The sequence below is a fragment of the Oncorhynchus keta genome, unplaced genomic scaffold, assembly GCF_023373465.1.
Source record: "Oncorhynchus keta strain PuntledgeMale-10-30-2019 unplaced genomic scaffold, Oket_V2 Un_scaffold_5444_pilon_pilon, whole genome shotgun sequence".
Classification (NCBI taxonomy): Eukaryota; Metazoa; Chordata; class Actinopteri; order Salmoniformes; family Salmonidae; genus Oncorhynchus; species Oncorhynchus keta.
In genome coordinates, this window is record NW_026290960.1 from 521,245 (window position 1) to 535,125 (window position 13,881).

At 46.0% G+C, this 13,881-nt stretch overlaps 1 protein-coding gene and 1 long non-coding RNA gene across 4 annotated transcripts; one reads left to right on the top strand and one right to left on the bottom strand.

The window, feature by feature from the left end:
- The first annotated feature begins 476 nt into the window (after window positions 1-476).
- Window positions 477-13,881, top strand: spata5l1 (spermatogenesis associated 5-like 1). The gene is made up of 11 exons (XM_052516808.1): window positions 477-634; window positions 3,688-4,385; window positions 7,221-7,406; window positions 7,639-7,923; window positions 9,123-9,308; window positions 9,707-9,865; window positions 10,078-10,287; window positions 10,481-10,708; window positions 10,947-11,081; window positions 11,619-11,744; window positions 12,974-13,881. Exons 2-11 carry the CDS (start codon window positions 3,720-3,722, stop codon window positions 13,109-13,111), a joined length of 2,319 nt encoding a protein of 772 aa, XP_052372768.1. The 5' UTR covers window positions 477-634; window positions 3,688-3,719; the 3' UTR covers window positions 13,112-13,881.
- Window positions 11,772-12,960, bottom strand: LOC127929159 (uncharacterized). Of its 3 annotated transcripts, none has more exons than XR_008133477.1 (4): window positions 12,768-12,960; window positions 12,611-12,625; window positions 12,280-12,454; window positions 11,772-12,042 (listed from the first exon to the last, which is right to left on the bottom strand). It is a non-coding gene; the product is annotated as an uncharacterized LOC127929159 (long non-coding RNA). The 3 variants fall into 3 exon arrangements; XR_008133476.1 differs by having other exon boundaries at window positions 11,772-12,265; window positions 12,313-12,454; window positions 12,611-12,720; XR_008133478.1 differs by having other exon boundaries at window positions 11,772-12,312; window positions 12,611-12,720.

Here is a 13,881-nt window from a genome sequence, read left to right on the forward strand (position 1 = left end):
ATATATCATTGACTATAGAGACTATGCGAGTCTCTCATAACCACATTAATACCACTGCATGCTGACATTCATCGAGATTTGGTGACATTAATGGAGAATGCTCAAAGAACTTTCTGTAAATAAAATCACATGTTTTTTTTCACAAGGTATATCGCCATCAATAATGTGATGTTGCACAGACGTTGTTTGTATATCGTTGTACACGTAATGTTGCACAGACGTTGTTTGTATATCGTTATACACAAGATAACGCCAGTGAGACATGTTTTGAATGATAGCTTTATGTATCTGGCCGACTGTGATAAAAACCGGGGTTTTAAAGAGGCAGAAACTTACGCGCATCTGCTTCCAAGATGTTTCATCACTTCAAAGTTATTTATCAACAACTCTCGAGCATATATTTTTACAAACTACAATGAAAAATAATATCTTAATTATAATCCCTTACCAGCTAACCCCCACAAATCGTTCGAGGGAATGCTTATAGTTGGCCATCTCATGTTCAACACACATGGCTGCTGTAAACATAGAAATGCAGCATGATAGCTTCTAGCTAACGTTAGCTGTCAAACTATTTGTCTAGTGAAATAAGAGTGAAACAAACGTGGTTGAAGATCGTTTAATACTCATATTGGTAAGTTGCTATAGCTCACTAGCTACTGTGTCTTTATATGTGTGGCCTTTATGGTGTTGTTAGAAGTCAGCCGTTGCTAACTAGCAACCGTGACCAGACAGCATAAGTAGAAATCAGGCTGGGATAGGGTTGCTAAACTGTTTTGGTGATGGTAAAGGTGATTTCACAACTTATAACGGAGCAAATGTTCCATCATGGCTCCCAATTTTGGGAGCTTTGCGGTCCGACCTTAGCAACTCTGGGTCAGGGAGCGCTTCGTTGAGGAAGGAGAGGTGCCTAGTACTAGAGTATGTGGCTGAAAAAATATAGTTCGATCACTGCTGCAGACGACTATTCCTACATAACCCTCCCAAATCGGCGCAACGAAAATGCACATGAGCAGAAATGATGAGTGATTGGGAAGCGGAGTCCCCATTTAACGTGGACGAGAAGGCTATACCTTTGAAGTAGAGGAAGAGTTTCTGACCATGACAGAGTTGTATCTGCAACGCTATTGCACTCTCCTTCAGCCTGCCACGAAACCAGTAGACAACAATGGGATATGGGTATGGCCTAAGGGGGTACAAAGGTCCGGACCAAAAGAGGAACTGATGGTGAAGCTGTCGTGATCCCTAACAACATCCTGCTGGGGCCACACAGCAGCAGAATATTCTACCCAGGACAGACCACCCGCTGCTATATCTGTGATGCCATGGACCACCAGGTGAAGGATTGCAAGACTGTTACGTGCTGGAGATGCAGTGATTTCGGCCACAAGTCCAGAGACTGCACGAGTGAAAGCAAGTGCACACCCTGCAATGGTGATGGGCACACCTACTTCAACTGTCCACAAGCCTACAGCAACAGAGCAAAGAACTGTGGAAGGGTAGTAGAAACTGAAATGCAACAACCAACACAGCCAGTAGACGAGCCACAGATCCCACAGCACGTCCCCAAACAAGATGAACAGCAGAGAGGTGGGGAAGAGGAGGACAAGGGAACCCGAGAGGTCAAGAGGAGAAACATCACAAACCCGAGAGCAACAGCCACAATGAGTAGGAGAACGATGACAGCTTCGAGTCTTCAGGGAAGAGCCATCACAAGACACTTCCCTCCATGATGACACAGGTCCTGCAGCAGACTGGTCCACTCAAATAGAGGCTCATGATGACGATCCACCAAACCTTGCCAGTACTCTGGCCACCTCCCTAGTGGCTACCCTCCTCTGCCCCCAGACACTTCCAGCTCCAATGAAGGTACCCATCCATCAAAAACTGGTAAGAAATAGCCTGTCTCTTCCCCTCAGGAAAAGGGACCACAAAACGCCCCCAGGTGGTGAGGTTAGGTAACAACATCTCCACCCCGCTGATCCTCAACACTGGGGCCCCACAAGGGTGCGTTCTGAGCCCTCTCCTATACTCCCTGTTCACCCACGACTGCGTGGCCACACACGCCTCCAACTCAATCATTAAGTTTGCGGACGACACAACAGTGGTAGGCTTGATTACCAACAACGACGAGACGGCTTACAGGGAGGAAAATAACCTCACACTCAACGTCAACAAAACTAAGGAGATGATTGTGGACTTCAGGAAACAGCAGAGGGAACACCCCCCTATCCACATCGATGGAACAGTAGTGGAGAGGGTAGTAAGTTTTAAGTTCCTCGGCATACACATCACAGACAAACTGAATTGGTCCACCCACACAGACAGCATCGTGAAGAAGGCGCAGCAGCGCCTCTTCAACCTCAGGAGGCTGAAGAAATTCGGCTTGTCACCAAAAGCACTCACAAACTTCTACAGATGCACATTTGAGAGCATCCTGTCGGGCTGTATCACCGCCTGGTACGGCAACTGCTCCGCCCACAACCGTAAGGCTCTCCAGAGGGTAGTGAGATCTGCACAACGCATCACCGGGGGCAAACTACCTGCCCTCTAGGACACCTACACCACCCGATGTCACAGATCATCAAGGACAACAACCACCCAAGCCACTGCCTGTTCACCCCGCTATCATCCAGAAGGCGAGGTCAGTACAGGTGCATCAAAGCTGGGACCGAGAGACTGAAAAACAGCTTCTATCTCAAGGCCATCAGACTGTTAAACAGCCACCACTAACATTGAGTGGCTGCTGCCAACACACTGACTCAACTCCAGCCACTTTAATTATGGGAATTGATAGGAATTGATGTAAAATATATCACTAGCCACTTTAAACAATGCTACTTAATATAATGTTTACATATCTTACATTATTCATCTCATATGTATACGTATATACTGTACTCTATATCATCTACTGCATCTTTATGTAATACATGTATCACTAGCCACTTTAAACTATGCCACTTTGTCTACATACTCATCTCATATGTATATACTGTACTCTATACCATCTACTGTATTTTGCCTATGCCGCTCTGTACCATCACTCATATATCTTTATGTACATATGCTTTATCCCTTTACAATGGTGTGTATAAGGTAGTAGTTTTGGAATTGTTAGTTAGATTACTCGTTGGTTATTACTACATTTTCGGGACAAGCACAAGCATTTCGCTACACTCGCCTTAACATCTGCTAACCATGTGTATGTGACAAATACAATTTGATTTGATTTGAAAAAATACTTTGAAAAGAGATTTAAAAAACAGCCCTCAATGAGTATCATTAAATATAAAGGCCATTAACAACTGTATACAAGCAAAATTACAACCATAACTTTTTTATCAGTAGTGGTCTGTCATCTAATATTTCTAAATGTATGAAACGTTCAGGTGATTATCTCTGTCCAACAAATGTCAGTATTTATCTTTGAAATGTCTGCCTTCTATTATGCAATGTGTATTTCAGAAAATATTGTCACGTTATTAATTATTGAAAGATTATTTTAAAACTAAAACAAACTACAACAAAAACAATAATATATGATTAAAATAACTTATCTGTATCTCATAAACAAGAAAAGTAAATGTGATTGTGTGTGTCTATCATTTAGTGTCTGTATTTCAGTGAGAGAGTTCTTGATGAATAAACCCCATATCCCTGCCTCTCAATCTCTTCCTCCCACAGACAAGCCTGTCTTCTCTCCAGCTGTGACTGCGATGGAGGAGGTGTCTCTGAGAGTGCTGCCAATGGACCCAGCAGACCGGGGAACCCAGAGGGTCAGACTGGGCCCAGGGCTGATGTCCTCCCTGGGGTTGGGGCTGGGCTCTCCTGTTCTGGTGTCTCTGTCTGGAGGGTCCTGTCTCTGTACTGCCTGGTCCAGGCCTGACCTGGCTGACGGATTCATACAGATAGACATGAAATGTTGTTCTTCAAATCTTATCTTAAACAAAGCTACACCCACACACCTCAGTCTACCACTAACCCCCAGCCCTAACCCTAGCCCCAGCTCTAGCCCACTTCCCCCCAGCCCATGCCTAAGTCCTAGTCTCACCCCAGTCTCCTGCCCCAAGCTGAAAGGCATCCGAATAACAGTGGTGGTTCAGAGTGTGGAGTTCCGGAAAACCACCCCTCCCAGTTTCATCCATGAACTAGTGAAGGACATGCTGAAAGGGACATATGTCCACCAGAAGCACGTGATAGATGTGGGTGACTATGACACGGACATTAAACTGATCGTCATCGAGAGCCTGAACCCAGAGTCCACCGTGACTGGTTTGGTTACATCTAAGACAGGGGTGGAAATAACAGGGACGAGGACCCTCCAGTATTACAGAGGACAGCTCCAGGAGCAGCCCCAGGTCCTACTGGGAGGACTGGAAGAGGTGAGGACCCAGGAAGAGGCTGCTTCTCAATAATCTACAGTGACGTCTTCTACTGTCCTCCTTCTCAATAATGTACAGGGACGTCTTCTCCTGTCCTCCTTCTCAATAATGTACAGTGACGTCTTCTCCTGTCCTCCTCCTCAATAATGTACAGTGACGTCTTCTCCTGTCCTCAATAATGTACAGTGACGTCTTCTCCTGTCCTCAATAATCTACAGTGACGTCTTCTCCTGTCCTCCTTCTCAATAATGTACAGTGACGTCTTCTCCTGTCCTCCTTCTCAATAATGTACAGTGACGTCTTCTCCTGTCCTCCTCCTCAATAATCTACAGTGACGTCTTCTCCTGTCCTCCTTCTCAATAATCTACAGTGATGTCTTCTCCTGTCCTCAATAATCTACAGTGACGTCTTCTCCTGTCCTCCTTCTCAATAATGTACAGTGATGTCTTCTCCTGTCCTCCTTCTCAATAATGTACAGTGACGTCTTCTCCTGTCCTCCTTCTCAATAATGTACAGTGATGTCTTCTCCTGTCCTCCTTCTCAATAATCTACAGTGATGTCTTCTCCTGTCCTCCTTCTCAATAATCTACAGTGATGTCTTCTCCTGTCCTCCTTCTCAATAATCTACAGTGATGTCTTCTCCTGTCCTTCTCAATAATGTACAGTGATGTCTTCTCCTGTCCTCCTTCTCAATAATGTCTCCTGTCCTCCTTCTCAATAATGTACAGTGATGTCTTCTCCTGTCCTCCTTCTCAATAATGTACAGTGATGTCTTCTCCTGTCCTCCTTCTCAATAATGTACAGTGATGTCTTCTCCTGTCCTCCTTCTCAATAATGTACAGTGACGTCTTCTCCTGTCCTCCTTCTCAATAATGTACAGTGACGTCTTCTCCTGTCCTCCTCTCAATAATCTACAGTGATGTCTTCTCCTGTCCCTCAATAATCTACAGTGATGTCTTCTCCTGTCCTCCTTCTCAATAATGTACAGTGATGTCTTCTCCTGTCCTCCTTCTCAATAATCTACAGTGATGTCTTCTCCTGTCCTCCTCCTCAATAATCTACAGTGATGTCTTCTCCTGTCCTCCTTCTCAATAATCTACAGTGATGTCTTCTCCTGTCCTCCTTCTCAATAATCTACAGTGATGTCTTCTCCTGTCCTCCTTCTCAATAATCTACAGTGATGTCTTCTCCTGTCCTCCTTCTCAATAATCTACAGTGATGTCTTCTCCTGTCCTCCTTCTCAATAATGTACAGTGATGTCTTCTCCTGTCCTCCTTCTCAATAATCTCTTCTCCTGTCCTCCTTCTCAATAATGTACAGTGATGTCTTCTCCTGTCCTCCTTCTCAATAATGTACAGTGATGTCTTCTCCTGTCCTCCTTCTCAATAATGTACAGTGATGTCTTCTCCTGTCCTCCTTCTCAATAATGTACAGTGATGTCTTCTCCTGTCCTCCTTCTCCTGTCCTCCTTCTCAATAATGTACAGTGTCCTCCTTCTCAATAATGTACAGTCTTCTCCTGTCCTCCTCCTCAATAATCTACAGTGACGTCTTCTCCTGTCCTCAATAATCTACAGTGACGTCTTCTCCTGTCCTCAATAATGTACAGTGATGTCTTCTCCTGTCCTCAATAATGTACAGTGATGTCTTCTCCTGTCCTCCTTCTCAATAATGTACAGTGATGTCTTCTCCTGTCCTCCTTCTCAATAATGTACAGTGATGTCTTCTCCTGTCCTCCTTCTCAATAATGTACAGTGATGTCTTCTCCTGTCCTCCTTCTCAATAATGTACAGTGATGTCTTCTCCTGTCCTCCTTCTCAATAATGTACAGTGATGTCTTCTCCTGTCCTCCTTCTCAATAATCTACAGTGATGTCTTCTCCTGTCCTCCTTCTCAATAATCTACAGTGATGTCTTCTCCTGTCCTCCTTCTCAATAATGTACAGTGATGTCTTCTCCTGTCCTCCTTCTCAATAATGTACAGTGATGTCTTCTCCTGTCCTCCTTCTCAATAATGTACAGTGATGTCTTCTCCTGTCCTCCTTCTCAATAATCTACAGTGATGTCTTCTCCTGTCCTTCAATAATCCTGTCCTCCTTCTCAATAATCTACAGTGATGTCTTCTCCTGTCCTCCTTCTCAATAATGTACAGTGTCTTCTCCTTCCTCCTGTCCTCCTTCTCCTACAGTGATGTCTTCTCCTGTCCTCCTTCTCAATAATGTACAGTGATGTCTTCTCCTGTCCTCCTTCTCAATAATCTACAGTGAGTCTTCTCCTGTCCTCCTTCTCAATAATGTACAGTGATGATGTCCTCTTCTCCTGTCCTCCTTCTCAATAATGTACAGTGATGTCTTCTCCTGTCCTCCTTCTCAATAATGTACAGTGATGTCTTCTCCTGTCCTTCTCTACAGTGATGTCTTCTCCTGTCCTCCTTCTCAATAATGTACAGTGATGTCTTCTCCTGTCCTCCTTCTCAATAATCTACAGTGATGTCTTCTCCTGTCCTCCTTCTCAATAATGTACAGTGATGTCTTCTCCTGTCCTCCTTCTCAATAATGTACAGTGATGTCTTCTCCTGTCCTCAATAATCTACAGTGACGTTTTCTCCTGTCCTCCTTCTCAATAGTCATTTTCATTTGTCACATGTGACTCAGTAGGTGAAGGCAATATGGACTCTAGGATGCCTCTTGAATCTTTTTTCTCTTCTCCTGAAGTCTTCAGTTAGTCAGTGCAGTTGGAGGAGACGAGACGAGTGGAGGAAGTCGCTGTAGACTATTGAGGTGGAGAGAAAGACTCTTCAGTGTCTATAATCGTGTCTTTATTGTCTGCGATTCCAGGTGTCAGCGTCTCTGAGAGAGATGTTGCACCTGCCTCTGCAGTACCCTGCTACCCTGGGCTCCCTGGGTCTCTCCTGCCCCAGAGGAGTGCTCCTTGCTGGGCCGCCGGGGGTCGGAAAGACCCTGCTGGTCCGCTGCCTGGTGGGGGAGGTGGGGGCCAGCCTGATCACAGTCAGAGGACCAGAGGTAAGAGGACATATATACACATATAAACATGAACGCACACACAGTAACATAGATATGCATGCACATACACACACAGTATTACACAACACACACTTGAATACTTGCTTACTTGAAGATAGATTTACCCAGCCTTCTTACATATGTTGTTTAGCTTGTGGGCTCGATGTTACACAATACACACACATACTGGCTGAATGTAATTGGACTTTCGCTTGCCTCCTCCACACCCCAGGTAGTAGGGTCTCGGCCAGGGGAGAGTGAGGAGAGGTTGCGGGCGGTGTTTGGTCGGGCGCGGGCAGCGGCAGAGGAAGGGCCTTGTGTGTTGTTCTTGGATGAGCTGGACTCTCTCTGTCCCAGACGGACTGGATTCTCCGCACCCGAGAACCGGCTGGTCGCTCAACTGCTCACGCTCATGGACGGCATGGACCAATCAGATCACTTCCTTATCGTAGGAGCCACTAATCAGCCGGACAGCTTGGACCCGGCGCTACGGAGGCCCGGGAGATTCGACAGAGAGGTGACTTAATGTTGTTATTCAAACTTAATTGAAAGCAGGAAGTTCCACAGGAGGCACAGTAATGAGTGTGTTGGTCTGCACAGTAACATTCTATCCTGTGCCTGTTGGCTCCAGGCAGTCATTGGTGCAGCAGTAGTTGTCCATCCTGTCTGTTATGTTTCCTCTCTCTCTGTTGTCCAGGTGGTTATCGGTGCCCCCACAGCACAGCAGTAGTTGTCCATCCTGTCTGTTATGTTTCCTCTCTCTCTGTTGTCCAGGTGGTTATCGGTGCCCCCACAGCACAGCAGTAGTTGTCCATCCTGTCTGTTATGTTTCCTCTCTCTCTGTTGTCCAGGTGGTTATCGGTGCCCCCACAGCACAGCAGTAGTTGTCCATCCTGTCTGTTATGTTTCTCTCTCTCTCTGTTGTCCAGGTGGTTATCGGTGCCCCCACAGCACAGCAGTAGTTGTCCATCCTGTCTGTTATGTTTCCTCTCTCTCTGTTGTCCAGGTGGTTATCGGTGCCCCCACAGCACAGCAGTAGTTGTCCATCCTGTCTGTTATGTTGTCCATCCTGTCTTTATGTTTCTCTCTCTGTTGTCCAGGTGGTTATCGGTGCCCCCACAGCACAGCAGTAGTTGTCCATCCTGTCTGTTATGTTTCCTCTCTCTCTGTTGTCCAGGTGGTTATCGGTGCCCCCACAGCACAGCAGTAGTTGTCCATCCTGTCTGTTATGTTTCCTCTCTCTCTGTTGTCCAGGTGGTTATCGGTGCCCCCACAGCACAGCAGTAGTTGTCCATCCTGTCTGTTATGTTTCCTCTCTCTCTGTTGTCCAGGTGGTTATCGGTGCCCCCACAGCACAGCAGTAGTTGTCCATCCTGTCTGTTATGTTTCCTCTCTCTCTGTTGTCCAGGTGGTTAGCGGTGCCCCCACAGCACAGCAGTAGTTGTCCATCCTGTCTGTTATGTTTCCTCTCTCTCTGTTGTCCAGGTGGTTATCGGTGCCCCCACAGCACAGCAGTAGTTGTCCATCCTGTCTGTTATGTTTCCTCTCTCTCTGTTGTCCAGGTGGTTATCGGTGCCCCCACAGCACAGCAGTAGTTGTCCATCCTGTCTGTTATGTTTCCTCTCTCTCTGTTGTCCAGGTGGTTAGCGGTGCCCCCACAGCACAGCAGTAGTTGTCCATCCTGTCTGTTATGTTTCCTCTCTCTCTGTTGTCCAGGTGGTTATCGGTGCCCCCACAGCACAGCAGCGGTTGTCCATCCTGTCAGTGCTGTGCCAGGCCATGCCAGTGTGTGTCAGTGTGGACTGGGCAGAGCTGGCCCAGAGGACTACAGGATATGTGGGTGCTGACCTCAGTGCTCTCTGCCGTGAGGCTGCCATGCTGGCTATACGACACAACACACCGGTAAGCATAGACACACACACTGTAAAGTCAGATCGTATTGGTCCTTTGAGCCAGATCATCCACAAACACACACACACACACTGTAAAGTCAGCTCATATTGGTCCTTTGAGCCAGATCATCCACACACACACACACTAAAGTCAGATCGTATTGGTCCTTTGAGCCAGATCATCCACACACACACACACACTGTAAAGTCAGCTCATATTGGTCCTTTGAGCCGGATCATCCACACACACACACACTGTAAAGTCAGATCGTATTGGTCCTTTGAGCCAGATCATCCACACACACACACACCACACCACACACACCTGTTCTAACTTCTATCCAGGTTATTGTCATTGAGATAGTCTTAACATTATTGACTCCTCCTGTGTGTTGTGTATGTTGTCAGGGTTCAGGGGAGCAGACTATCACCATGGAACACTTCCTGTCTGCCCTGAAGACTGTCCGTCCATCCTGTCTGAGGGGCAGTCTGGGACGGACAGACCTCCCAGCCGTCTCCTGGGAACAGATAGGAGGCCTGGAGGAAGTCAAAGTCAAACTACAACAGGTACTGGTGGAACTATACCGGGAACACTGCAGCATTCCTTTATTCATTCATTCATTCATTCATTCGACCAACACTGAAGAGCAGCAGGCAATAACAGATACAACAGACACACAGCTCTGCTCCAAAGTAGTGCACTAGAGAGTAAGGTGAATAGGGTATCATTTGAGACTTGTCCTGACTTCCTGTCCTCTGTTTCTGCTCCCTCCTTGTAGAGTATAGAGTGGCCAATGCGTTACCCGGAGGCGTTTGTGCGTCTGGGTCTGTCCCGTCCCAGGGGGGTGTTGCTGTACGGTCCCCCAGGCTGTGCTAAGACCACCCTGGTCAGGGCTGCAGCTACCTCCTCCCATTGCTCCTTCCTGTCAGTCAGCGGGGCTGACCTCTACTCTCCATATGTAGGAGATTCGGAGAAGGCCCTGGCTCAGGTAGGGGTTTGGAGAGCCCCTCGTCTTAACTGAATGTTCCTATTGTTCTTGTACTAGCATGTAGTGTTAGACATTTTCTGAAGCAGTTCAACTTTGTTATCTGGAGGAATGTTGCTGTCATGCTTTAATCAATAGAATCACTTTGGTAGATGTTATTGTGTGTACGTGAATAACCTTGTGTTCCTGTATGTAGCTCTTTCGTCAGGCGCGGGCCTGCGCTCCCTCCATCCTGTTCCTGGATGAGGTGGACTCTCTGATTGGCTCCCGGTCAGAAGGCCATGTCCCTCAGAGTGCCCAGACCCGCCTCCTGTCTGTGCTGCTGAATGAGCTGGACGGGGTAGGCTTTAGGACCCTGGAGAGGAGAGGAGCAGGGAAGACCCTACAGGCTGAGGGGGTGGAGCACCACCAGCAACAGGAACATGTCAGACATTACATCCTACTACTGGAGCACCAATCAAAACATACACCATATAATCACACAAAAAACATACACACCAACAGCACACTTTATATGTAGATTCTGCTCAGAATCACTGAATTACAAATCACTTAAAGAGTAGCGATTCTGAGCTTCACATTGTTCAAACTGATCGCTTCAAACGTCCTGACAATCGCTTCTGTTGTTGTTAACATGATGTCCTGTCTGCCCTCCCTGTCAGTTGGAGTACCAGGAGGTGTGTAACAAGGAAGTGATGATCGTAGCGGCCACTAACAGACCAGACTTTCTGGACAGTGCCCTCCTAAGGCCTGGAAGACTGGACCAGATCATCTATGTACCCCCACCTGACTTACAGGTATCTATTACCACCTTCACCTGACCTACAGGTATCTATTACCACCTGACCTACAGGTATCTATTACCACCTGACCTACAGGTATCTATTACCACCTGACCTACAGGTATCTATTACCACCTGACCTACAGGTATCTATTACCACCTTCACCTGACCTACAGGTATCTATTACCACCTGACCTACAGGTATCTATTACCACCTGACCTACAGGTATCTATTACCACCTTCACCTGACCTACAGGTATCTATTACCACCTGACCTACAGGTATCTATTACCACCTGACCTACAGGTATCTATTACCACCTGACCTACAGGTATCTATTACCACCTGACCTACAGGTATCTATTACCACCTGACCTACAGGTATCTATTACCACCTGACCTACAGGTATCTATTACCACCTGACCTACAGGTATCTATTACCACCTGACCTACAGGTAACTATTACCACCTGACCTACAGGTATCTATTACCACCTTCACCTGAACTGATCCCTCTGATCTCACCCCCTCTTTCTCCTCCCCCCTCCAGGCACGTGTGTCCATCCTGCAGGTGTGTACAGAGAAGATGCCTCTGGATGATGATGTGTGTCTGGAGGAGCTGGCTAGACACACTGACCTTTACTCTGGAGCAGACCTGGAGAACCTGTGCAGAGAGGTACAGAGTACCAAAACACACCTCCCCTGTAAATACAACATACTGTACCTGTCCCTTTAAACCTTCACAATGTGGTACAGAGTACACCAATACACCTGTCCCTTTAAACCTTCACAATGAGGTACAGAGTACACTAATACACCTGTCCATTTAAACCTTCACAATGAGGTACAGAGTACACTAATACACCTGTCCCTTTTAAACCTTCACAATGAGGTACAGAGTACACTAATACACCTGTCCCTTTTAAACCTTCACAATGAGGTACAGAGTACACTAATACCTGTCCCTTTTAAACCTTCACAATGAGGTACAGAGTACACTAATACACCTGTCCCTTTAAACCTTCACAATGAGGTACAGAGTACACTAATACACCTGTCCCTTTTAAACCTTCACAATGAGGTACAGAGTACACTAATACACCTGTCCATTTAAACCTTCACAATGAGGTACAGAGTACACCAATACACCTGTCCCTTTTAAACCTTCACAATGAGGTACAGAGTACACTAATACACCTGTCCATTTAAACCTTCACAATGAGGTACAGAGTACACCAATACACCTGTCCATTTAAACCTTCACAATGAGGTACAGAGTACACCAATACACCTGTCCCTTTTAAACCTTCACAATGAGGTACAGAGTACACTAATACACCTGTCCATTTAAACCTTCACAATGAGGTACAGAGTACACCAATACACCTGTCCCATTTAAACCTTCACAATGAGGTACAGAGTACACCAATACACCTGTCCCTTTTAAACCTTCACAATGAGGTACAGAGTACACCAACACACCTGTCCCTTTAAACCTTCACAATGAGGTACAGAGTACACTACCTGTCCCTTTAAATACACCTGTCCCTTTTAAACCTTCACAATGAGGTACAGAGTACACTAATACACCTGTCCCTTTAAACCTTCACAATGAGGTACAGAGTACACTAATACACCTGTCCCTTTTAAACCTTCACAATGAGGTACAGTTTACACTAATACACCTGTCCCTTTAAACCTTCACAATGAGGTACAGAGTACACTAATACACCTGTCCCTTTAAACCTTCACAATGAGGTACAGAGTACACCTAAAGTATAGACACTGCCTTCACCAGTCACTTTTATAAAATGGCATGTTTTAACGATAGGAGAGATTCAGCAACATGTTTGTTTCTACCATAGAATGAGAGCTGCTGGGATTTAACTGTAATGTTGTCTGCAGGCAGCTCTGTTGACCCTCCAGGATGAAAGTATGGAAGCTTCTAGTATCAAACGCCGATACTTCCTCCAGTCTTTACAGAGGATGACTCCCTCTCTTTCTACCCAGCAACTACAGACATACAAAACCCTCTTCAGATGACCAACTATAGACCCACCCCATCAGATGATGCCTTGGACTTGGAAAATAAAAATGTCATTGTTTCCTTTCCTTTTTTGGGGGTCTGTTGGCTGTTTATGGTGATGAGTTGACAGTATGTAGGCCTAATTACATTAGTACATTGAGATGATTGTAATACATCAGCACAAGCAGGATCTCCAGTCCTCCAACAACACACACTTAATGTACACCTGTACAAAAACACCTGATTCAACTTTAAGGGCTTGATGATTAGAATCAGGTGTGCTTATCCAGGACCACAACAAAAATATACTGTTGGTGTAACTAGAGGACCAGAGGTCAGAAACTGCTCGTTCATGGTCTTGCCCAGGGAGTCAATGTCAGGAACCCCCAACCTGGGAAAACCGGTGCCCCAGGGACCCCCTTCCTGATTCACTCTGTCTTATTGGGTAAAGGATCATGGCCAGGCAAAGCCATTGAAATGTTTTGACCTCCCCACAGTTAATGAAATACACAAGTGTGAACTTTTAAGTCTATTTTAGCTAGAAAAGGTAACTCAAAGTACCCTGCTCAAAAAAATAAAGGGAACACTTAAACACAATGTAACTCCAAGTCAATCACACTTCTGTGAAATCAAACTGTCCACTTAGGAAGCAACACTGATTGACAATACATTTCACATGTTGTTGTGCAAATGGAATAGACAACAGGTGGAAATTATAGGCATTTAGCAAGACACCCCCAATAAAGGAGTGGTTCTGCAGGTGGGGACCACAGTCCACTTCTCAGTT

What these genes read in the sequence shown, in the direction of transcription:
- spata5l1 (XM_052516808.1), top strand. Translation starts at nt 3,720, where the DNA reads ATGGAGGAGGTGTCTCTGAGAGTGCTGCCAATGGACCCAGCAGACCGG. An exon ending in TCAAAGTCAAACTACAACAG is followed by an intron (nt 9,866 to 10,077) that starts GTACTGGTGGAA and finishes CCCTCCTTGTAG; the next exon opens with AGTATAGAGTGGCCAATGCG. An exon ending in ACCACCAGCAACAGGAACAT is followed by an intron (nt 10,709 to 10,946) that starts GTCAGACATTAC and finishes CCTCCCTGTCAG; the next exon opens with TTGGAGTACCAGGAGGTGTG.